The sequence below is a fragment of the Bubalus kerabau genome, chromosome 1 (genome assembly GCF_029407905.1).
Source record: "Bubalus kerabau isolate K-KA32 ecotype Philippines breed swamp buffalo chromosome 1, PCC_UOA_SB_1v2, whole genome shotgun sequence".
NCBI lineage: Eukaryota > Metazoa > Chordata > Mammalia > Artiodactyla > Bovidae > Bubalus > Bubalus kerabau.
Window position 1 is genome coordinate 186,618,969 of NC_073624.1, and position 23,223 is coordinate 186,642,191.

At 54.4% G+C, this 23,223-nt stretch overlaps 2 protein-coding genes across 4 annotated transcripts in view; one reads left to right on the forward strand and one right to left on the reverse strand.

Moving 5' to 3' along the window:
* Positions 1-8,567: 8,567 nt before the first annotated feature.
* On the forward strand, positions 8,568-17,943 carry DENND1C (DENN domain containing 1C). Its single transcript, XM_055546364.1, has 22 exons — positions 8,568-8,669; positions 9,510-9,574; positions 9,657-9,700; positions 9,853-9,902; positions 10,619-10,738; positions 10,821-10,890; positions 11,073-11,153; positions 11,241-11,306; positions 11,409-11,462; positions 11,575-11,685; positions 12,500-12,600; positions 12,707-12,752; positions 12,859-12,960; positions 13,050-13,175; positions 14,151-14,255; positions 15,008-15,098; positions 15,195-15,235; positions 15,708-15,779; positions 16,376-16,420; positions 16,492-16,599; positions 16,792-16,871; positions 17,018-17,943. The coding sequence occupies exons 1-22, from the start codon at positions 8,653-8,655 to the stop codon at positions 17,925-17,927; spliced, it is 2,505 nt and encodes an 834-aa protein (XP_055402339.1). The 5' UTR covers positions 8,568-8,652; the 3' UTR covers positions 17,928-17,943.
* Positions 17,944-17,948: 5 nt separating this feature from the next.
* The window catches only part of CRB3 (crumbs cell polarity complex component 3), a 30,913-nt gene continuing 25,638 nt past the window's right edge, over positions 17,949-23,223 (reverse strand). Inside the window, exons 1-5 of one of the 3 annotated variants that reach the window (XM_055546324.1) lie at positions 21,081-21,192; positions 20,539-20,720; positions 19,495-19,568; positions 18,843-18,986; positions 17,949-18,504 (exon numbers count right to left, since the gene is read on the reverse strand). In XM_055546324.1, coding sequence (XP_055402299.1) covers positions 18,433-18,504; positions 18,843-18,986; positions 19,495-19,568; positions 20,539-20,620 — 372 coding nt within the window. In that variant the 5' untranslated portion in view covers positions 20,621-20,720; positions 21,081-21,192 and the 3' untranslated portion in view covers positions 17,949-18,432. Of the gene's footprint in view, positions 18,987-19,494; positions 19,572-20,538; positions 20,721-21,080; positions 23,024-23,223 lie in introns of those variants that run through there. The other 2 variants (XM_055546320.1, XM_055546332.1) reach the window with 2 other exon arrangements.

The window sequence follows — 23,223 nt, forward strand, 5'->3', positions numbered from 1 at the left end:
TGTTTCTGCCAAGTGCGTTTTTCGTCACCCCTCCTCTCCCTGTGGGATGGAGTTGGGAGCTGAAGGGACTTTTAATCTGGGGGTGGACAGTGATTTCAGAGTCAGACCGAGTTATGCTACCAACTCACCCTCCAGTGTTGAGCAAGATGCTTGCCCACTCTGAGCCTTGATTGCCTCACCTGTAAAATGGGCTCATGTTTTCCCCCCATGCCACATCTCAAGGATTTTTGTAAGGACTCAGGGCACAGTACCTGGTACTGGGTGGGTGCTGAGTGATGGAGGTGCCGCCACTCTCTGTGGGGCATCTTGCAAGTATGGAACGTTGCAGGGGGAACCTCTAGGAAAGGGTGTCGGGGAGATGGCAGCCGTGGGTAGTGCCTCAGGGGCAGTCCTGCCAGGGCGATGGTCACTAACACTGTGAAGCACTTTGATGGGCCTGATACATGTCTTATAAGCCTCACACCAACCCTGTAAGATCTGAGCTTTTAGAAAATTCCCTGGTTCTGGATGGAGTTTCTACCAATGAACCTAGTCAGGCTTCCCTGGTAGCTCAGCTGGTAAAAAAATCTGCCTGCTATGCAGGAGACCCCGGTTCAATTCCTGGGTCAGGAAGATCCCCTGGAGGAGGGCATGGCAACCCACTCCAGTATTCTTGCCTGGAAACTCCCCATGGACAAAAGAGCCTGGTGGGCTACAGTCCACGGGGTTGCAAAGAGTCAGACATGACTGAGTGACTAAGCACAGATAGCACAATGAAGCTAATTGCCTCTGGGTGATCCAGAGGTTAGGACTCATTGCTTTCACTGCACAGGGCACAGGTTCAATCCCTGGTTAGGGAACTAAGATCCCACAAGCTGCATGGCATGGCCAAAAAAAAAAAAAAAAAAGATCTGAGCTTTTAGACAGTGTTATCAGTTAGCCTTTGCTGCATACAAACTAACCCCCCCAAAAATTTAGGGGCTTAAAGCAACAGCAATTTTTTATTTTTCTCCCAAATCTGCAATTTGGGCAGGGCTTGGAAAGGTAGCTTATTGGTGCTCCCTGTGGCATCAGCTACAGAATCTTCTTTGAGGCTGAGGGGTCTCCTTTCAAGGTGACTGACTCACTCACATAGCCACCAAATAGATTTCTGGGGGCTCAGCAGGGGTGGGTAGAAGGAGGGTGTTGGGACTTCTCTATGATCTGCCTGGGCTGGGTTCCTCCAACAGCAAACATCCCATTGCATTTTTCTAACAGCTTTAGAGGTCACTTGCTGTCCTGAGGACTCCTAATTAAAGTGTTCACAAAGACCTGTTCAGGTTCCAGAGGATAGGTTGTAGACTCCAACTCTTGAGGGTTGAGTAGCAAGATTCTAGAAGAGCATGTGAAACAGAAGCTACAACTATGACCATCTTTAGAAATTACAATTTGCAGCACAAAGTTTCTTGCCCATGATCCCTTGGTTATGAAGCAGTGACCTGGGATTCAAACTGATAGTTTAGGTCAAGAACTCTGATTGTACTTTATCAGCCAGTGTTCAGTGTGGGAGACTCTAGGCATATTAAGCAGAAAGGGATTGGATACTCAGCAGGAGGGCCCTGCTGAGCCCCCAGGCATCCACTTGGCAACTGTACAAGTCATTTAGAGTGAGGATTTAGGGGCTTACAGCATCTCTGGAGGGGCTGGGAGAGAGGGTTGTAAGCCAATGCTGCTTAAATTTGATGTACAGCAGAGTCACGAGGGGACTTCCCAGGTGGCGCTAGTGGTAAAGAACCTGCAGGAGACATAAAAGAAGTGGGTTTGATGCCAGGGTCTGGAAGATCCTCTGGAGGAGGGCAATGGCAACTCACTCCAGTATTCTTGCCTGGAGAATTCCATGGACAGAGGAGCCTGGCGGACTACAGTCCACAAGATCGCACAGTCGGACACGACTATGAGTGACTCAGCACAGCACAGCACAGAGTCAGCAGGAAAGGTTTGCATGAACACAGCTTCCTGAGTTCCATCTTATAATCTCTGATTCAGTAAGGGGCAGGGGGAAGGGGAGAAACTGCATTTTTAACAAGCTCCCAAGTGATGCTGATATTGCTGCCTATGAGGCCCTCTTTGGTGTAGCCCTAGAATAGGTTGGAACACCACCCTGGGAGCTGCTTCCTCTGCAGACTGGAGAATCAGAGGGCTGCCACAGGAAATAACTGAGTTAAAAAACGCCACCCCAACACTCACAAAGCCACAGAGAGAGGTCCACTAGGACACTGAACAAAATTAATTAAAATGAACTTAAAACTATTTTTAAATAATTAAACACACACACACACTGTTCTGTCTCACTTCTACATTCCAGATCTCTCAGGAGCATTGCTCAAGGGTTGAACCTAATCAGCATCCAGAACCAGAGCTGCAAAGAACTCTGGGTAATGTAGTTTCCCCCCCCAGCTTCTGGTACACAGGAAGGCAAACTAGGAGGGAGAGAGACAGAGAGAAAGCGAGGGATGCTGAAAGCCAACCAACTTTTCCCACCCAGCTCTTCCACTGGACCACCAGCTCCGGATGGGGCCCCAGCCCCCTCCCTGGGTCCCACTACAGCCAGAAGGAAGATAGCCTGGGAAATCCAGCCTGTAGCCACCCCCATCTCAGCAGGCTCAGCACATCACTGGACGGTGGACCAGAAAGATGATGAACTAGGCAGCAAGCTTGGCTGTCTTTATTATCCTAGATATGACATGGCCACAGAAAAACTCCCTATTATTGTTGTCTAGGCACCAAGTCATGTCCAACTCTTTGCAACCTTGTGGACTGTAGCCCACCAGGCTCCTCTGTCCATGGCATTTCCCAGGCAAGAATACTGGAGTGGGTTGTCATGTCCTCCTCCAGGGGATCTTCCCGACCCATGGATCAAACCCACATCTCCCAAGTCTCCCGCATTGCAGGTGGATTCGTTACCACTGAGCCACCAGGGAAGCTCTTGTAAAGCAATTATCTTCCAATTAAAAATAAATTTTTTAAAAGTAAAAGATTAAAAAAAGAAGTCAGCCTTGATTCATTGTTTTCTAGACCCAAAACATTCTTCAGATCTTTTGCTGAATCCAGTTGTCTCTGTCTCCAAAATGTGTCCTGAATTTGACCCCTCCTCTCCTCCCCAACCCACTCCAGTATTCTTGCCTGGAGAATCCCATGGATGGAGGAGCCTGACAGGCTCCATGCGGTCACAAAGAGTCAGACATGACTGAGCGAGTTCACTCCTCCCATCTACACTCCATTCTAAGCCATCTTTGTTGCTCACCCAGTCAATCCCCTTCATCACTTCCCTGGGCTCACCGCTGCCTGCCACCCCACCCCCACCCCCACCTCCGCCCACTCCCCCAGTGTGCAATGACCTCCTCCCACAGCAGTCAGAGGAGCCTTTGTATGCAAATAATAACCCTCCCACCCACAACTCCCCTCTTACTCAGACTGAAACCTAGACTTCTCACCTTGGTCTCTACTCTGATGATGACAACTTCATCACCTTCCCCCTCCCTCCTGAAGCTGAAACTACAGTGGCCTCTACGTGCTCAGCTCATGCAGCTTCAGCGCCTTTTCACATGCAGTTCCTGCTCCTTCTTCCCCTAGGTGTGCTCATGGCTGGCTCCTCTTTCTCGGCCGGTTTCAGGTCAAAGGACACCTGCTTAGAGCAGCCTTGCCCTGGCGACTCTAAATTATACCTAGTCACTTTCCCTCCGTTTTCTCCTTTCAGGTGTTTCCCTGATAGCACCTATCACTAACGCAAATTATCTTGTCTATTTCTAGTTTCTTTTGTCTGTCCCCTTCCCTCCCCACTGAAAGGTAAGCTTCAAGGAACCTTGTCTACATTGCTCACCACATGTATAGACCAGCTTATGCAACACAGACATTCAGTAACTATTAGCTGAACGAAGGAGCAAGCGAATCAATGAGACTTCACAACACACTGTGAGGTGTATTCTTTTCTTCCTTTAAAAAAAAATTAAAGATGTATGGGGCTTCCCTGGTGGCTTAGTGGTAAAGAATCTGCTTGCCAATGCAGGAGACATGGGTTCGATCCCTGGTCCGAGACGATCCGACATGCCACAGAGCACCTAAGCCCATAAGCCATAACTACTGAGCCTGTGCTCTAGAGCCCAGGAGTCACAACCATGGCAACCAGACAGTGGCCCCTGCTCGCCACAACTCGAGAAACAGCAACGAAGACCCAGCATAGCGAAAAATAAATAAAGATGTATGATAAATAAAGTGCATTCCTTTATTTATTGGCTGCACCACGTGGCTTGTGGGATCTTAGTCCCTGACCAGGGTTTGAACCCCTGCCCTCCACAGTGAAAGCACAGAGCTCTAACCACTGGAATGCCAGAGAATTCCCATGTTTTCTCACTTTCAAAGAAAGGAGACAGGGATGTCCCTGGTGGTCCAGTCACTGGGACTCTGATTTTACTGCAGGGGTGAGGTTCAGTCCCTGGACCTGAACTTCACCACCTGGGCAGAAATTCAATCCCTGAGCAGGGAACTAAAATCCCACTAACCACGTGGTGACCAAAAAAAAAATTTTTTTTTTAATTTTTAAAATATGTATTTGGCTGCGTTGAATCTTAGCTGTGGCACATGGGATTTTCACTGCGGTGTATAGACTCTCTAGATGTGGCTCTCAGGCTCAGTAATTGTGGTGTGGGGACTTAGTTGCTCTGAGGCAGGTGGGATCTTAGTTCCGACCAAGGATCAAACCTTCATCCCCTGCATTGCAAGATGGATTCTTAACCACTGGACCGCCAGAGAAGTCCCTAATTTTTTTTGTTTTTAATTTTAAAGATAAAGAAAGAAAACAAAGACACAGGGAAGGTGGAAGGTAGCTTCTAAGATGACCCTCAATGATGCCTGTCTCCCTGTTCACGCCCTTGTGTTCTCCCCTCCCACTGAGCACAGGCTGGACCCGGAGATTTCTTCTGCTCGATAGGATATGACAAACGCGATGGGGTGCTCCTTCTGAGACTGGCTTACGAAAGCCTGTGACTTCTGCCTTGATGAGTTCTCTATTGCCTTTTCAGCTTGCTTGTTGTGGGGAAGCAAGAAGCAGGTTGGGAAGGTCCCCATGGCAAAAAAAAAAAAAAAAAAAACAACAAAACCTGAGGGTAACCTCTGGTCAACAGCCAAGCAAGGAACTGCGGTGCTCCATCCACAATAAACTGACTCCTGCCAACAGCCACCGTGAGTTTGGAGGCAGATCCTTTTTTGGTTGAGGCATCAGAAGGGACCACAGCCCAACTGACACCTTATTACAGCAGAGAGACCCTGCAGTACAGGACCCGACTCAGCTGTGTCCAGAGCCCTGGCCCCCATAGAAATTTTCAGATAATAAATGTGTGCTTTTTTAATATTTATTATTTATTTGGCTGTGTCAGGTCAGGATCTTTGTAGCACATTCACTGCGGCACGTGGGATCTTCAGCAGTGGCATGTGAATGCTTAGTTGCGGTAGGTAGGATCTAGTTCCCCAACCAGGGATTGAACCCAGGCCCCCTGCACTGTGAGCGCAGAGTCTTAGCCACTGGACCACCAGGGAAGTCCCTAAATGTGTGTTCTTTTAAGCCACAAACTATAGGGTGATAGATTACATAGCCAGACAAAACTAATACAGAGAGGTCAAATGACTGGCCTAAGGTCACAGAGATGTTAAAGAACTAAGTCAGGTCTTGAATCCAAGTATCTCTAACTCCAAAATTATTCTCTTAACCAATTCCCTGACCCATCTCCCCTAATCATGGACAGAACATACCAAAAGCTTGATTCAGGCGTGACTTTGTACTAAATATATCACATGAAATCTCTCACTGAACCTTCGTGGGATCTCTGAAACAAGCACCATGTTTGCTTATGATACAAATGCAGAAACAGGGGAATTCTCTGGTGGTTCAGAGGTTAAAACTCCATGCTTCCACTGCACAGGGCACGGGTTCAGTCCCTGGTCGGGGAACTAAGATCATGCATGCTGCACAGCACAGCCAAAAAAAAAAAAAAGATGCAGAAACAAGGACAGATGGGGTCCCACTTTCGCAAAGGAGCATGAGCTCCTCTCTCATTCCCACCCCCAATGGATCTGCCCATTGGACTGAATTCCAGAAATGAAGAAGGATTTGAAATATCTCTGCAAAGGCTATGCCTTAGTTCATTCCAGCTGTTAACAGAACACCATGGACTGGGTGGCTTATCAATAACAAACATTTCTTTCTCACGGTTCTGGAAACTGGAAGTCCAAGATCAAGGTGCCGGAAGTTATGATGAGAGCCTGCTTCCTGGTTCACTGATGGCAGTCTTCTTGTCATGTCCTGACATGGTGGCAGGGGTGATGGATCTCTCTGGCATCTCCTTTATGAGTTCGTTGGTGGTGGTTATGTTCAGCTGCTAAGTCGTTTCTGATTCTTTGCGACCCCGTGAACTGCAGTGCACCAGGCTTCTCTGTCCTTCACTATCTCCCAGAGTTTGGGCAAATTCATGTCCATCGAGTCAGTGATGCTATCTAACCAACTCATCTTCTGTTGCCCCCTTCTCTTCCTGCCCTCAACCTTTCCCTGCATCAGGGTCTTTCCCGGCGAGTCGGCTTTTCACATCTGGTGGCCAAAATATTGGAGCTTTCAGCTTCAGTCTTTCTAATGAATATTCAGGGTTAAGAGGAGACTAATCCAATTCATGGGATTCACCCTCATGATGTAATTATTTTTCCAAAGACCCACTCCCCACCTCCTAATACCACCACCCTAGGGGTTAAGATTTAGCATTGAGAGTTCCCTGGTTGTCCAGTGGTCAGGACTCCGAGCTTTCACTGCCATGGCCCTGGGTTCAGTGCCCGGTCAGGGAACTAGGATCCATCAAGCCTGGCTCCTCACACCAAAAAAAAAAGAGAGAGATTCACAATATAAATTCAAGGAGCCCCATAAATATGCAATCTATAGCAAGGCCCCAAAGGGTGAAGCAGAGAGGGATGGCCCGAGTATTTTGTACCCCTGATCCCCAGCCCTGGCTCCCCTTGGAGAGAAAGAGGGGACCAAGCTGTGATCAGCCTCATCCATATATATCTTGGCTGGAAGCCCTGGAGGGCTGTGTCTGTATGTATATATTTCTCTGTGTGTTCATGCGCTTATGTACTAACTTACCCCCCACCACCCAGAGTGGAAATACCCTTGCACCCACAGTCATGTGGACAGGCACAGAAGGAAAATCCCCAGTCATCCACATTCTCACGCAGCCTGATGGAGTAGACACAAATTCTACAGGCACACGGACACCGTGTTCCACCCCAGATACCCCAAGCCACACCAGGTCACATGTGGACTCATGGAAATGCACGCCTCCATCCACACAGACATTCTCAACATCTTGCAGGGAGCCGAGGAGTCTTGAAAACTCGGCAGCATTTTGACTCTGTGGAATTTTTTTTTAAATATTTATATTCATTTCATTTGGCTGCACTGCATTTCATTGTGGCATGCAAACTCTTAGTTGCGGTATGTGGGATCTAGTTCCTTGACCAGGGATTGAACCCAAGCCTTCTGCATTCGGGAGGGTGGATTCTTAGCCACTGGACCACCAGGGAAGTCCCTGTCTGTGGGATTTTGCATGTATGTGCATGACCATAAATGTCTCCTGCCTTGGTGCTTTCAAGTGTGTCTACTGATTTTTGTTTTTCAACATGACAACTGTCCCAGGTGTCTGTCTGTTTCTGAGTCTGCAACACTGCTTGGGTGTGTCTCTGACACTGTGTGTCTCTGACACACAACACTGCTGTGTGTCTCTCTGTGTGTGTGACTATGTCCGGCTATGAATCTGACTTGAGGTTGAGCCCTGACCGTGTCTGTCCCTTTGTTACTGCTCTGCATCTGTGCCCTGTGCATTTCGGGCTCTTGTCTGGCTCTGTTTCTCTGATATGCCATTTGTATTGACAACTGTTGTCTCCGTCTGGAACTGTTTGCTGGGTGCAGCCTGTGCGTTATCCCCCTGCGTCTGTCGTCTGGATGGACAAGGACTTCTTTATGTATGTGTTGTCCCTCTGTGCTTGTCACTTTGTGTCTGTGACTATGTGCTGCCTTTACAACTGGGTATCTCTCTGTGTCTGCCTGCGGTCTGTGACTGCTCTGGCCTGTTTGTGTTGGTCACTTCCTGGCCATTGTGTGTTGCCTGTTGGTGCCTGTGTTCTGTCTGCTGTCCATCCACCTTCCTGGTGCCCCCCCACCCTCCGTGTCCACTCTCCATCCTGGCTCCCTCTGGCGGTCCCATGAGGAATGGCCAGTGCAGATGGACCAAAGGGAAAAGAGTTAAGAGAAGAGGAAGCATTTTAGGCAAACTGTGAGTCCTGGGCTGCTACAGAGAAGGGAAGGCTTGGATGTAATGGTGGGGTCCACACGTGGCCCAGCCTGGCAGGCCTGGCAGGGGATCTGGCCTCTGAGCCTACAGACCTCTTGCCCACCCATCCTGCGGAAGGCTAGAAGGCAAGACGCCTGGGTCTCTCACAGTGGGTGGGGGCAGGAGCCTTCCTCTGGGGACGTCACCCGTTAAACTTCCTCTCTCAGCCACACAGGAAGCTGAGACGGCTCAGGGCCCAGCCCCGAGAAAGCACAGGCCCCCAGGACCCCTGGGGAAAGGGTCCCGCTGGGCCAGCCCTCCAGGGACCATGGGATCCACAGCTGAGTAAGAGCTGCCCCCTCTCCCATCCTCTGGACCAAGATTCCCAGACCAGGCCTGGGCTGGGGCTGAGGGGAGCAAGGCTGGGGCAGGCCGGGGAGGGACCATGAGTCACAGGGGCAGGTGGCTGGAATCAGAGCAGGACTCAGCTGGCCTACAGTATGGACTCTGCTCTCAGGCACATTCAGGCCACTCTGGGACTTTCCCCAGTGTCTCTCTCCCTCTCCCTCTGTATGATTAAGTTTGTTGCTCTGAGCGTGTGCCTTTTGCTACATCTCAGTGATGGGGAGTCTGGCTTCCGGGGCCAGCAGTGGGGGAAGGGGGACTCTGTGTGTCCATGTGTGTGTGTGATTGATTGTGTGGGATTTATGTCAGTGTGAGGATGAAGCTCAGCGTGAGGAGGTCCCCATGTCTGGGACAGTGTGTCTGCACTCCCTCCCATCCTCTTTCTCTGTCCCCGAAGCCTCTGCATGGTGGGTGTGGGGAGAGGCCCAGGGGAGGAAGGCAGAGATTGCAGGCTTCCCAGGAGGATCAGGGCACACTGCCCTCTTTCCTTGGCTAGGAAACCTGGGGTCAGTCCCCAGGGCCCCATGAAGTCTTGGGGCAGGGCCTCACACATATACCCAGTGACCCGACCGGCTATGCAAGAAAAGGGGGGTGTACTGGTTCGGCCACACACACACAGTCTTACCTGGAGAGTCAGATCTTTTCAGGCAGACACAGTATAGAATCGTGCACACACACACATACACACACACACACACACACACACACACAGTCACGCACATGTGCAGGCACACACAGAAACAAGTCCCTGGACCCACTAAACCCTTTTCTGTCCCACAGAAGGGGTCCCCCTGCCCTGTTTGATTGGTTCTTCGAAGCAGCCTACCCTGCCTCCCTGCAGGAAGGTGAGTCAGGGGCCATTGCTGGGGGAGGGGAGACGGAGGGTGGGCCTGGGACCCTGAACTTAGTGGCTCATTTTCCATGCAGATCCCCCCATCCTGCGGCAGTTCCCCCCAGACTTCCAGGACCAGGTATGCAGGCTGGCTCCTTTCTTCTCCCCGGGCCAGGGCCTGTTCCCCTGGGGGAGGGGCCCCAATGTCTGGGACCACAGACCACCGCCGGGAGCTCTGCGGTGGGGCCCAAGCTGAGTGGCCAAGCAGTGTGTGCTTCTCTCCATCCCCAGGAGTCTATGCAGATGGTGCCTAAATTCTGCTTCCCTTTTGATGTGGAAAGGTATGGAAGGAAGCAGACACCCGAGGACCCAGGGATCCAGACCTCTCATGGACCCTCAGTACTCAAACACCCAGAGACTCAGACAGCAGAGCTCATATGCCCAGGGGTCTGAGGTTCAGGGGCCTAGGGACTCAGACACCCAGGGAATTTGACAAATAGTGACCTATACACAAAGGGACTCATTTATCCAGGGACTCAGGGTTCTAAAGGCCCAGGGATTCAGGGGCCCAGGGATCCAGGGGCCCAGGGATCCAAGGGTCCAGGAACCCAGGGCCTCAGGGACCCTGGGCCTCGGGCTGAGAGATCCAGGGACACAGGGACCCAGGGGCTCAGGGATCCAGGGACTCAGGGAACCATGGACTCAGGGATTCAGAGACCCAGGAGCTCAGGGACCCAGGGCCTTAGGGATCCAAGGACTGAGGGGATCCAGGGACTGAGGGACCCAGGGGCTCAGGGACCCAGAGGCTTGGAGATTCAGGGGCTTTGGGATCCAGGGACTCAGAGAACCAGGAACTTGAGGGATCCAGGGACTCAGAAAACCAGGGACAGAGGGACCCAGGGACTCAGAGAATCAAGGATCCTGTCAACTAGGGACCTATATGCCCAGGGCCCCAGACTGATGGACACAGTATGAGGAGCATTGCCAGGGGCATGGAGGGGAGGAGGGTTCACAGGGGTGGGATGCCCAGGTCTCTGAGAGCCTTTCCTGCTCCCAGGGAGCCCCCCAGCACCGCTGTACAGCATTTCACCTTCGCGCTCACGGATCTGACCGGCACCCGCAGGTTTGGTTTCTGCCGCCTGCGGGCTGGTGCTCTCAGCTGTCTCTGTATCCTCAGGTGTGGGAGCTGGGGGTCTGGGGGTGGGGGTTGGGGACTCTGCCCAGGGGCACTCCATGGAAATTGTGTCCACTCTCCACAGCCACCTGCCTTGGTTTGAGGTGTTCTACAAGCTGCTGAACACAGTGGGGGATCTCCTGGCTCAAGACCAAGTGAGACCAACCCTCCCTGTCATTTCTGCACGAGTCCCAGCCCCCCGCCCCACCACCACCCAAGCCCTCAGCCTCCCAAGCCTGACCTGGGCCCCTTGACTCCTCCCAGACCATCCAGCCTGAGTCAAGACCCTCAGAGTCCCCAACCCACGTCCTGGCTCAGATATCCCACCCCCACTCAGGTCTCAGAGGTGGACGAACTTCTTCTAAATCTGCTGCAGCAGCCCCTTCCTGGGACCCAGGCCTCAGTAGGTCTGGAGTTGGTGAGTACCCTCGGCGGCGGTGGACCTCCAGTGGCAGGATAGGCTGCACCCAGGCCCTGAGGAGTACACCGTACATCTCTCCCCCAGGGCAGTGGAGTGAGGATTGCCAGTGCAGAAGGCCTGCAGTCCCCTGTCCCTGGGAAGAACATGTCGGTGAGCAGAGATGGGGAACCCTGGAAGGTTGGGATCCCCGTGAGGACAATCCACTGACTGATCAGTCCTCTCCCTCCCCCCATTCCCCCAACCCCCCGCCAGCTTTCCTGCTTCGTGGCTCCCGACTCCAGCCGCCTGCCATCCATTCCTGAGAACGTGAGTGGAGACCGCGGGAGGGAGCTCTGGGGGAGGGTAGAGGTCCAGAAACCAGGAGGGAGCTGTGAGATCCTGTGGTCCCTCGTGTCCAGCGTCTCTCTCTGTTCTTCAGAGGAACCTAACGGAGCTAGTGGTGGCGGTGACCGACGAGAACATCGTGGGACTGTTCGCCGCCCTCCTGGCAGAGCGAAGGGTCCTGCTCACGTCTAGCAAACTGAGCACAGTGAGGCGGGGGTCGCCGGGCCAGGGAGGGACAGAGGCTTCGCTTGGCCTCTAGGGGCGGGACAACCGGGGCGGATTCCTAGCTCTAACCCCACTAGGCGAGACCCGATGACAAAGTCCTGGCTCTGCGCCTTTGAAGGTCATGGTTGCGTTGAACCCTGGTTCCACCTTCTTGGGGGAAATCCGAGGGGGATGCTGTATAGTCTGGCTTTGGTGCGCTGAGTCCAGGCTCCACCCACTACGGGCCGGAACAAGACTGGCTCCGCCCCCCGAAGGGTGAGCGCAGGGAGGCCTAAATTCTAGCTCCGCCCCTAGAGAGGAAGGACGGGGGAAATGGAGGCTGCATGCTGGCCCCACCGCTAGGGAGGGTGGGGGTGAATTCTAGCTCCACCTCTTTAGGGGTGGGGTCAGTGAGGCTAACCGTTGCTCCACCCCTAGAGGCGAGACCAGGTCCGGCTCAATCCTAGTTCTGCTTCTTTCAGGATGGGGTTGGTGGGCTGGGTCGCTGTCCTACCCCTAAAGAGAGTGATCCGGAGAGCTGAATATTAGCTTCGCCCCCTAGAGAGAAAGAGACTAGCACGTGCCGAGTTCTGGCACCACCAGCCCCCAACACTGTAATTTGCAGAATTATTGGCCTTCACGTGAAATTGTTTCAGTTTTCACTTCTTACCCAGTACTCCCTGAGGAAAGGGGTGGAGGGAGACAGGAGACTGAGGACGTGAGAAATGAAGTCGGGGGAGCCACCGTCCCAGCGAGGAATCCTTGAAGCTGGGAGTCCAGGCTCTGACTCCAAGGTCCCCTCCACCCGTCCCCAGCTGACCTCCTGTGTCCACGCGTCCTGCGCTCTCCTGTATCCCATGCACTGGGAGCACGTGCTGATCCCCACGCTGCCGCCGCATTTACTGGACTACTGCTGGTGAGGGTCGGGGCCTTGGGAGGGAGCAGGGCTTGGGGAAGAAGCCTAGGGCCCTGGGGACCCGGGGGCGGCGCCTGCGTGACCGGGCCCCCTCGGTCGTCCGCAGCGCGCCTATGCCCTACCTCATCGGAGTGCACGCCAGTCTCGCTGAGGTAAGCGGGAGCGGGCCTGGAAGGCACGGGCGGGCGGAGTGTGTACCCTTCCCCGCCCGAGATCCTCGGGCCCTGAGCGGCCACCCCCTCCGACTCCTCAATGCAGAGAGTGAGGGAGAAAGCCCTGGAGGACGTCGTGATGATGAACGTCGACTCCAATATCTTGGAGACACCCTTCGACGATGTGCAGGCGCTGCCCCCAGACGTGGTCAGTGTCACCCGCTCCCCAGCCTCCTGCCACATCCGGTAGGCGAGGCTCAGCACCTGCCCGCTCAGCGCTGCCCCCTTGTCCCCCAGGTGTCTTTACTGAGGCTGCGGCTAAGGAAGGTCGCGCTGGCCCCTGGGGAAGGGGTGTCCCGTCTCTTCCTCAAAGCCCAGGCCCTGCTTTTCGGAGGGTACCGCGATGCGCTCGTCTGCAGCCCGGTGAGTAGCAGGAATGAGAAGGGAGCAGCCCCGTGGGTGCCTGCAGGATAATAATACCCAGTTTTTATGGAGTGCTTACTTGGAGCTTCCATTTGCGTGCTAAGTCGCTTCAGTCGTGTCCGACTATCTGCCACTCCATGGACTATAGCCCTCCAGGCTTCTCTGTCCATGGGATTCTCCAGGCAAGGGTACTGGAGTGGGTTGCCATTTCCTTCTCTAGCGCTTCTGTTTGCTCATCTGTAAAATGGGACCACAACAGTACCCACCCAAAAAGGTCATATGTGTCTGAAATGCTCGGACAGTGCTTGGCACATCGCAATAGATAAACGCGAGGTTTACAGTTGCTGTTATTATCTCAATGCTCATAACAATACAATGAGAGGGATACTATTATGGTCCCAGTTTACATATGAAAAAACCAAGGCTTGGAGAAAACCCACAGCAGGTGGGTGTTGAAGCCAGGGCTTTGATCTGCTGACTTTCAACCCTGACACCCTCCCCACCCATATCCCCAGTTTCTCACAACTGTTCTATAAAAAGGTCGTCAGAGAGTTCGATCATTTGAGAATCTGATGTTCCAGTCAGCTCTGCCCCTGAACTCAGCCGGACACTGTCCATTTCTCCTCCTCCTCTGTCTCCACTCCATTCTGGCCCCTCTTGTTTGTTTGTTGCCTGAATCAGCGCTCTCATCGAGTCACTGTAAGTCCCCTCTCCGGGTTCTCACCCCTACGCTCCATAGTCTGACCTCCTCGCAACCGCCAGAGGTCACTTAGGAGCATGAGTCAGGTCCCATCTGCCACCCCCCTCCGGGTAAAAGCCCAGGTCCTCCCTGCTGCCCATGAAGTCCTGCTGGAGTTCAAGCACACAGGGGCACTCCATCAATGTTCGCTACACAGATGGACGGTAGAATAAGGAAGGCAGAATAAGGGATCCAGGAGAGCCGCGAGGAGCTTAGAATTCGAGTCCTTCTTCCAGGGCCAGCCTGTCACCTTCAATGAAGAAGCCTTCTTGGCCCAGAAACCCGGGGCGCCGCTGCAGGCCTTCCACCGGCGGGCTGTGCACCTGCAGCTGTTCAAACAGGTGGGCCAGAGCCTTGGGGGCGGGGCCGAGGCCGGAGGGGCGGGGTTAGGGGCGCTGCTGCGCGCATCCCAGAGGGCGGAGCCGGGGCTGGAGGGATGGACGCCTGGGTTCACCCGGCGGGGAGAAAGTGGATCCCCCACTGCCGGATCCCCCACTCCAGGATCTCCGGGGTGGGAGAGACATGAATTCTTGGGTCTCTAAAAATGGAAGCCCCCTGATCTGAGTTCCTAGGGATAAGCTTTACTTCTAGGTCCCTGAGGAGATTGGGCTGGAACCAAATTATTGAGTCCTAACGCGGGGGCCTCCTGGATCGAGGATGGAGGTTCATGTCAGACTCCCTTTGCGGGGAGGGGAGGCAGGCCGGCCTTTTGGACCCTAGGGATGAGGGGAGGGGGAGGTAGAACCGGACTTTTGGGTTCTGGGAAGAGAGTTGGATGAACTTCAGTGTCCTTCAGGGCGAACTGGCTTCTAGGGTCCCTGGAGGTGGAGTCGACCTCTTCCCAGGGTCACTGAGAGGAGGCAGGCATGTGTGGAGTGGCAGTCTTACTTCTCCTGGTCTCTGAAGACAGATCCTGACTTGGGGTGGGGAGGGGTGGACCTCTGACTTGCTGAGGTGGGCTCCAGACTCCTGGGGCCTCATGTTGGGGAAGGGTGGGGCCAAGGATGTCTTCTGTCTTGATAGGAGTAGATCCCTAGAACTTGCATTCTAATGTTTGGGGCACCCTGATTTCCTGTTTCTCCCACACCCCCAGTTCATCGAAGGCCGACTGGAGAAGCTGAACACAGGTGAAGGCTTCTCGGACGTCTTCGAACAGGAGATCACTTGTAGTGGGGCCTCCTCAGGTAAGGTCTGCACCTGGCCTCAGAGCCCTCACCCCACCAGCACCCCCACCTAAGCCCAACCTGAAGATGCTATGCTCTCTGCTCTCTTCTCTGCAGGGACACTCCGCTCCTACCAGCTTTGGGCAGACAACCTGAAGGTAGTAATACCACTTTTAGTGTTTATCACAGAATTAAATTAAACCCATAGACATCCTCACTATGCCCATTTATAGAAAGAGGTGAAAAAAATCAAGACTCAGGGAGAGGGACTTTCCTGGCAGTCCAGCAGTTAGGACTCTGCACTTCCAACGCAGAGGGCAGGGGAGTTTGATTCCTGGTCAGAGAACTAAAATCCCACATACCACACACACACACACACAAAACACACAACAAACAAAAAACCTCTATGCCTATGGTGATAGTTATGCAACTACTGTAAACCTACCAAAAATCATTGAGTTGTGCAAGTAAGGCAAGTGACTTGTATGGTATGTAAATTATAACTCAGTTTTTTAATTTAATAAAAAGATTCAGAGAGGGAAAAGGGTTTTTCCAGCAACACACAGCCCAGGTGGGCAGGTGGGGTCTAGGATATGCCTATGCCTCTCTGCCTTGGCTTTCTCTCCACAGAAAGGTGGTGGTGCCCTTCTGCACTCCGTCAAGGCCAAGACCCAACCAGCTGTCAGGAACATGTACCGCTCGGTGAGGCTGGGGTGGACAGACCAGTTACCAGGGTGACCAAGCCAGAGGATATTTTAACCTTCCGTTTAGAGGACAATTTATCAGAACTGAATCAGCAGTTAAACCAGTTGCAATGTTTCCTACTTTTATTTTCCATTGACTGTGTTCTTTCACGTTTGTCAGATCATCTTTCCTATTTAAAAATGATCACCAGGATTCTTCGGCAAACATCTTGGGGTATTCCTTCTGAGACACTAACATTCCTGCTTCCACGCTTAGTGTTTTGTTTTTCTCCCAAATGCAAAAGTTTCCTGGGACCGGCTCCCGCAGCTCCGAACCGTCTGTTGAATTTTTATTCTTCGCTCGGCTTTTGAACACTGACTTTTTACGGTGTTCCGGCTTTGCCGCTGCCTGTTTCATTTGGGGGTTATCGCCTCAGGGAATATTCCTTTTGTATTAGTCAAAGAGGCATGTTTGTATTGACTCCTTAGCTGTACAGGGGGATTCTGAATGTATTGAGTCACCCATGAGCAGATGGTGAGATGAATCTGTCCTCGGGGGTAGAGGGCCTGGTTCTCAAATGCCCGTGTCAAATCACTCTTTCGGTTCCTCCACAGGCAAAGAGCGGCTTGAAGGGTGTGCAGAGTCTTCTCATGTACAAGGTAAAGTCAGTGGCCAGTGCCAGGGGACAGTGGGGGGGAAGCAGTTCCTGGCTTACCCACCCTCTTCCTAGGAAGGGGACTCTGGCCTGCAGAGGGGGGGCTCCTTGAGGGCCCCTTCCCTCACCAGCCGCTCAGATCGCCTGCAGCAGCGCCTGCCTATCACCCAGCACTTTGGACAGGTAAGCCTCCCCCCACCTAGTGCCAATGCACACACCTGGAATTATCACCAAGTCCTTCTCTCCTTCCCTGCCTCCAACCAGACATCTCAACTACCCCCAAATGGGGTGCCCACACCATCCCCCATTCACAGAGCCCCCCGATTCTGTAGCTCCTGAGGCCCTGCCCCCAGCCCCCAAATGTGTCCTTTGCAGAATCGGCCCCTTCGCCCTAGGAGTCGCCCCAGCAGGAGACTCAGGCTGGAAGAGAAACCTTCTGAGTCCCTGGAAGAGAGGTAAGACTCCAAGGCAGGGGGTTGGCGGGGGGTGGGTAGTGTTGGAAGGGGGGGCCAAGACTGATGGGAAAGTGGGTCCCCAGACTCCAGACACTTCAGGGCAGCTGGTCTGGGGCAGAAACCTGAGGCTGTCCATCTGCACCCAGGACACCCTCCCTGAGCCCAGAGGATGCTCAGGACCCGTGGGCAGAGGAAGCGCTGGACGGCAGCTTCCTGGGGTCTGGAGAAGAACTGGATTTGCTAAGTGAGATATTGGATAGCCTGAGCACGAGAGCCACGCGGACTGGTAGCCTGCGGCCCAGCCAGAGTTTAGACTGCTGCCACAGAGAGGACTTGGACAGCTGCCTCAGCCTGGTGAGAGCCCCACTCCCCGGCCCCCCAGTCCTTCCCCATTTGTCCATCCAACCAGCCAGCACCTGCTTCATCCAAAGGCCAGCAACCTGCCCATCTCCCACCCCTACCCAGCCTGACATACCAGGAAGGTCGAGTTGGCAAGCGGATGACAAACCGCCAGAGCCCCAGCACCCGCCCCTGCTGCCTCTGCACACCTCTCAGCCTTCGGATGCCACAAGCTCAGGGAAGCACCCCACTCGCCAACTGCCCTCAGAGACCGGCCCAGAAATCGAGTCTCCATCCCAGTCTTTGACAGCTTCTGCAGACCCCAGCAGCAAAGGGGACCCTGGATCCTCTCCCACAGAGCCCCAGCCTCTCCACTTCTCCCCTCCCCATGAAGCAACTGAAGATCCCACAGCCCAGGAGGACCTCTGCTCCCAGCTCTTGGCAGCACCCAGCCAGCCCAGCCCTCCAGAAAGCCCCCGACCTGAGCCCAATTTGGGTGTTACCTGGACATCCCAAGCCCTTGATTCTGTCTCGGATCCGGGTTCCTCAGAGAACCCCGGAGCCTCACCTTCAGAGGGCCTGCTCGCAGTTCACCTCCAGCCCCTCGAGGAGCCAGAAGCCCCCAGGTCCCCAGCTGCACCTACAAGCAACTGGCAGGAGCCCCAGGCCAGGAGCGGGCCCAGAGTCGCTGAGCTTAAAAAGTGTTTTGAAGGTTAAGGACCAAGGATCTGGGAGAGACTCTGGCCCCTTGTTATTAAAGCCTCAAGAGCCCAAAGCTGGATTTTCCTGATGAGTTTATCTGGGAGCCCTCTTTTGCTCAGAAACCCACACCACTCACCACCTCCCCTCCAGAGGCAACCTCCAGCTGGCTCTTAGGTACAGCTAAAAGCCCCTCCCTTCCAGGAAGCCCTCCCAGGCCCTAGGGCCCTTGAGAACTTAGAATTCCTCTCCCAACAGCCTATGTGCCCTGTAGGAGTCTCCTTCATCTAGGCTACTTCCTACTCCTACCAGCCCACAGGAAGGTCTTATATCTCACCACCCACTATATAGATATATGTGTAAAGTGAGCAGCCTCAGTGTCCCCTGCCATCAAAGGCACAGTCTTAGAAGCACCTTCTTCCTGTCTATTGTTAAGCACTGGGTGGGTTTGATTGCCCAGAGAGGGCTCTGCCTTCCCCCAAGGTCACACAACCAGGAAGGGTGATGGGTAGAAGAAGGGGACCTAGATGGGCAGGCAGCCCCGCACCGTCTCCTTGGAGTCCTGGGGAGGCCGGGCCTCAGCTGCGTGGGAGAACTGAAAGGAAAGGAGAGGGGGGGAGTGTCGGGCCTGTGCGGCAGTGGGACAGATAACCGATGGTGCAGCAAGCGAGGAGGTGGGTCCCCAGCCCTGGCACCCCAACTGCAGGCAGAGTCAAGCAGAGGCGGCATGCTTCGCAGAGCCCGCCCGGCAGGTGCCCCGCGGCCCCCCAAGTCCTCCGGAACCATCAGAGGCCGGTGTCTCGGTGGCTGTGAGAGAGCGAGTGCCGGGCAGTCCTGAGCAGTGTTGGTGGCTGCGGCCAGCCCCAGCCTTCAGATGAGCCGCTCCTCAGGCGGCAGCTTGAGGTTGGGGGGCGGTGGAGCTCGGGCACCCACCTGCTCCTCACTGCTGGGCCGGTAGGTGCCCTCCGTTTGCCTCTTCTCCCGTAGCTTCCGAACCAGCAGGGCCAGACCCACAGCCAGGAGCACGGCAGCCAGGAGAGAGAAAACCACGATGATGGCGGTGGTGGCCTCCTGTGACTGTGGGGGAGGGGGGATGGGTGTGAGTTACCCCTGAATCTGGACATCCTGTCCACCCCCCGACCCGGAGAAGCCTCTAGGGATGGTAATCCCCTCCCCCAACACCTGCCACCTTGGGTGACTGGGTTCCTTCTCCCAGGGTTCCTGATCCCCATCTATCATACCTGGGCTCCTGGGCTCTTCCACCTGCTGTGTCTGGGGTCCTCCTTCCAAGTGCCTGCCACACCTAAGCTTCTAGCTCCCCCTTCCCCCTGCCTGAGAGGCACAGGGGGCTCCTGACCTTGCCAGGCAGGGTATTCTTGCTCACTCCCTTCCAGGCATTCTTGGTCTCCCCATTTGCCAAGTTGGCCTTCTGATCTCTCCCATAGGGTTCTCCAATGCCTCCCCCCACCAAACCCAACCAGTCATCCCTGAAAGTCTAGGCCCTCCCATCTGCTACCTGAGGGACTCCTCAATAAAATCCCTTCTGCCCTCCTCCCCTATACACCACCCTCCCCACTCAACTCACCAGGCCTCCATTGGAACCAGGGCTGGGGCCAGAGGGAGTAGTGGTGGTGTTCACACTTGTGGAGGTCGTAGAAACTGCTGGGGAGTGGTAGAGAAGACAATGATAAGTTGCTCAGTCATGTTCAACTCTTTGCAACCCCATGGACTGTACAGCCTGCCCGGCTCCTCTGTCCACCGGATTTTTCAGGCAAGAATACTAGAGTGGGTTGCCATTTCCTCCTCCATGGGACCTTCCCAAACCCAGGGATCGAACCTACAGCTCCTTCATGGCAGGTGGATTCTTTACCTGCTGGGCCATCTGGGAAGCTCCAGAGAAGATAAATGAACCCCCATCTATTCCTTTCCATCTGGAAACATCTTCATCATCCTTGGGCATTTCCCCTCACTAGAACTCTGCCCTTCTGAGTCTTTCATTCTGTGGGTACCCTCCATGAAGGGGATGGCCTCACTGATTTTGCTTCTCTGGGGACCCCCACCCCTGGTAGCCCAGCAGCAAGTAATCAACCAACAGCAGTTTGCAGTTTGCACTGAGTTGGGGGCTATTATAATGGATAGTGTCTGGAAACCCAACCCTTCCCCCCAACAACCCACCTCCCCGGCCCTCCCTCAGCCCTTAAGGAGCTGGGCGGATCCCGTATTTCCCGGGAGTGTCTGACTCACACACCTCCCCCCAGGCACCCGAAACTAGAATAGAGGGCAAAAAGGCAGGGTCCACACCTCAGGCCAGTCTGCTCAACCTGGGCCTGAAGCCCCAGGCAGGCTTCCTCCTGATTCGCATTTCCCCGAGTCCTCAACCTTACTGAGACTCCGGCCCGCAGGCCTCCTCTCTCAGCAGCTCACAATTCCACCCAACTCAGGAATTCTACTAGACCAACTCCAACCTTCCAATTCGGAAGGACACAGAAATTCTAACCCTCCAGCTCTGACTCTATCGACTCCAGCTCCCAAGGCATCACATGCCCGCTCCTGGGTTCTTGACCTCTCCGTGTTCCAGGGACATAGCTCTTCAGAGCCCAGACCCCCAGCGCCCCGGACCAGTACCTACCTTGCCCCCCGACCCGGCCCCAGCGGGCCAGCAGCAGTGGCAGGCCGAGCGCCAGAAGCAGCTCCAGGCTCGGGCTCGCCATGGGCCGGGTAACAGGCTGGTGGCACAGGGAAGGGGCTTGTCGCGGGGGCCGCTCCTACCGCATCTCCGGCTGGGGGTACCTTCGACCCCGCACCTGGGAGCTGAAGGAGAAAGACCAGGGCGTGGGGGAGGGGGCCGGATCCAGGCACAGGCCCCTGGGAGGGGCGACCCGTGCTGGCCACCCGCAAGTCCCGCCCCGCCCCGCTGCCAGAGGTCAGAGATTAAAGATTTACTCGGGGCGGCGCGTTCCTGGGCTAGGGAAAGGGGAAGAGGAAGGAAGGGGGGAAGGGGCGGCAGGCCCAGCCGCACGACCTGCCTCCTTACCTGGTCCGGGCACCTTCGACCTCGCTCTGGGTCTGGATGCCGGTCCTTCGCTCGAACCCTCGGTACGTCGGTCAGTGGCTGGGTCGCACAGTTCCAGCTCCGCCCGCTCACGTGACCCGGAAAGTTTAGTCACTCACCTGGGAGGGGAGCGCACTTCCGGCTTCTGCACCTGAGCCTAGTGAGAGGGCGGGGCCTAGAGGGGGCGGAGCCGCGCCGCGGACGCACCTGTAACGGGAACCCAATCCTACAATCCGAAGGCATAAAAAGAAGTGTAAGCGCGCAGGTGTAAAAGGGGCCTCTCACCTGCACTGCAGGTACACCTGTAGAATTGTCCAGGTGTGGAAACACACACAGGGCATGGAAACATCGGTGTGTGAAGCACTCCTGTCTTGGGCAGACCGGGATGGGGAGCCTCTAAGGAAAAAACACCTATGTGGCACACACCTGCATGAGAGCTAAGGTGTAAAGAAGACATCTGCACGGATCTGTAAGAACGCCGAGGGACACATCTGCCTTGAAACACATCTATCTGGAGTATAGCTGAATGGAAGCCTACCTGTGGGGAAAACAGCTGTAGAGAACACACCTGCATGTTAAACACCTGGCTGAGGCACTGTGGCGCGGGGCACATCTGTTTTGGGAATGCATCTGCATGGCTCACCTATGAAATGAATAAGACTTGCAGGAGGAATTGCCGTGTGGAAAGACATTAGAAACACCTGTACAAGACACACCTGAATTGAAGTGCGCCTGTAGGGGACACCTTTATATGAAAAAGCTTCATATGGATGGATATTTAAATGGAATACACCTGTGGTGGCGGAGGCTGTGTAACGCATTCCTGGGTGGAGGAATACCTGTTGAGACACATACCTACGAAGTGGAGGAAACAACCTTGCAGGAGGGAGAGCTGCGTAGAACTGAGCTCACGTGAGAGGGAGATCTGAGCACGCCTGCGTGGGGCACTCTAACAGAAGCACATCTGAGCGGGGCTCGTGTGTACTGAGGTCCATCTGTCAAGGATGCACCTGTGAGAAACCGTTTGTTTGGGACATCTCCGTGGGAAAATACCTGTATCCCCCTATGTTGTAGGGCACCTGCAAGGGCCATCTGTGAATGAAAACGTCTGTGAAGAGACCCTCTATAAGAGGCTTTGTCTGGAACACACCTGTTAGAGCACACCTATCTGAGCATATTGCCAGGGAACCATATTGCCCTCTCGGCTGTATCTTTGGATAAAGGACGATGGTGATAAGACGACCTCATCCTGCGGACTCTACAGTGAAGAGTTATGGTTAAGGGAAAATTAATCCCTTCCAGGTCATAGATCAACGATGGGTAAGAATCCCAGGTCTAGTTAAATCTCTGCTTTGCCCCTTCCTGGGCATATGGACTGGGGTGAGCGGCTTAACCTCCTATTTCCTCATCCGTGAAGTGCGAAAACCAGTCCCACCTACGTTTTAGGGTTTTAAAGAAGACGACGCGAGAAGTGAGTAAAAGACCAGGCTTGTGCAACGCAATGAATCAACGTTAGCTATTATTATTATTCGTTGTCAAAAGGTCTGGGCGCCCCTCCCCCTAATGGTGAATCGAGAAACTGCGCCCGAAACTAGTGGGCGGGACCTTCGGCAGGTGCACAGAGAGCGACAGACTGGGGCCCCGCCTCCAGTTACGCGTCCTTATCCCCAGCCGCGCCTGGGACTCCTCCCCAGGCAGGTCCAGAGAGAGCAATTTTCTTGGTGTCCGGATGAGGTCGGGGCCACTTTAAGACTTCCTGGAGAGCCAGGAGCCTCGGGGCCGGAGGCTGCCCTTGGTCAGAGGGGAGGCCCCGCCTAGGTGGGTGGGAGAGGCGAGACGGGCGGGCGCAGCTTTTGCGGCTCTGGCCAATAGGAAACCGACTTTGAAGCCGCCCGGCGCGTTGATCTTCCGTTTCCCAGGCTGAGTGGAACCGAGAAAGGAGCCGCACGGGCGGGATGACAGCACGGCTAGATACTGTGCTTCAGTGGCCGCGTAGGGAATGTGATTGGAGCGGGCGGGCTGTTGCAGGCCTAGATGGCGCGGAGTTGGTCCTTGAGAACGTCTAGGAAAACGGAGAACTTTAGTTCCTGATGAAAATTAGTAGAGGCAGGAGGTCAAGTGGAAAGGGATTACGTAACCCAATCCTCGAGATCTCCTTACCTCGCCTCCTTGGGCAGAGGGTAAACTGAGGCACGTAGAAAAGGAGCTACGAAACCAGACCTGAGATATTGCTCTCTCCCGCCACTCCATTTCCAGAATGAA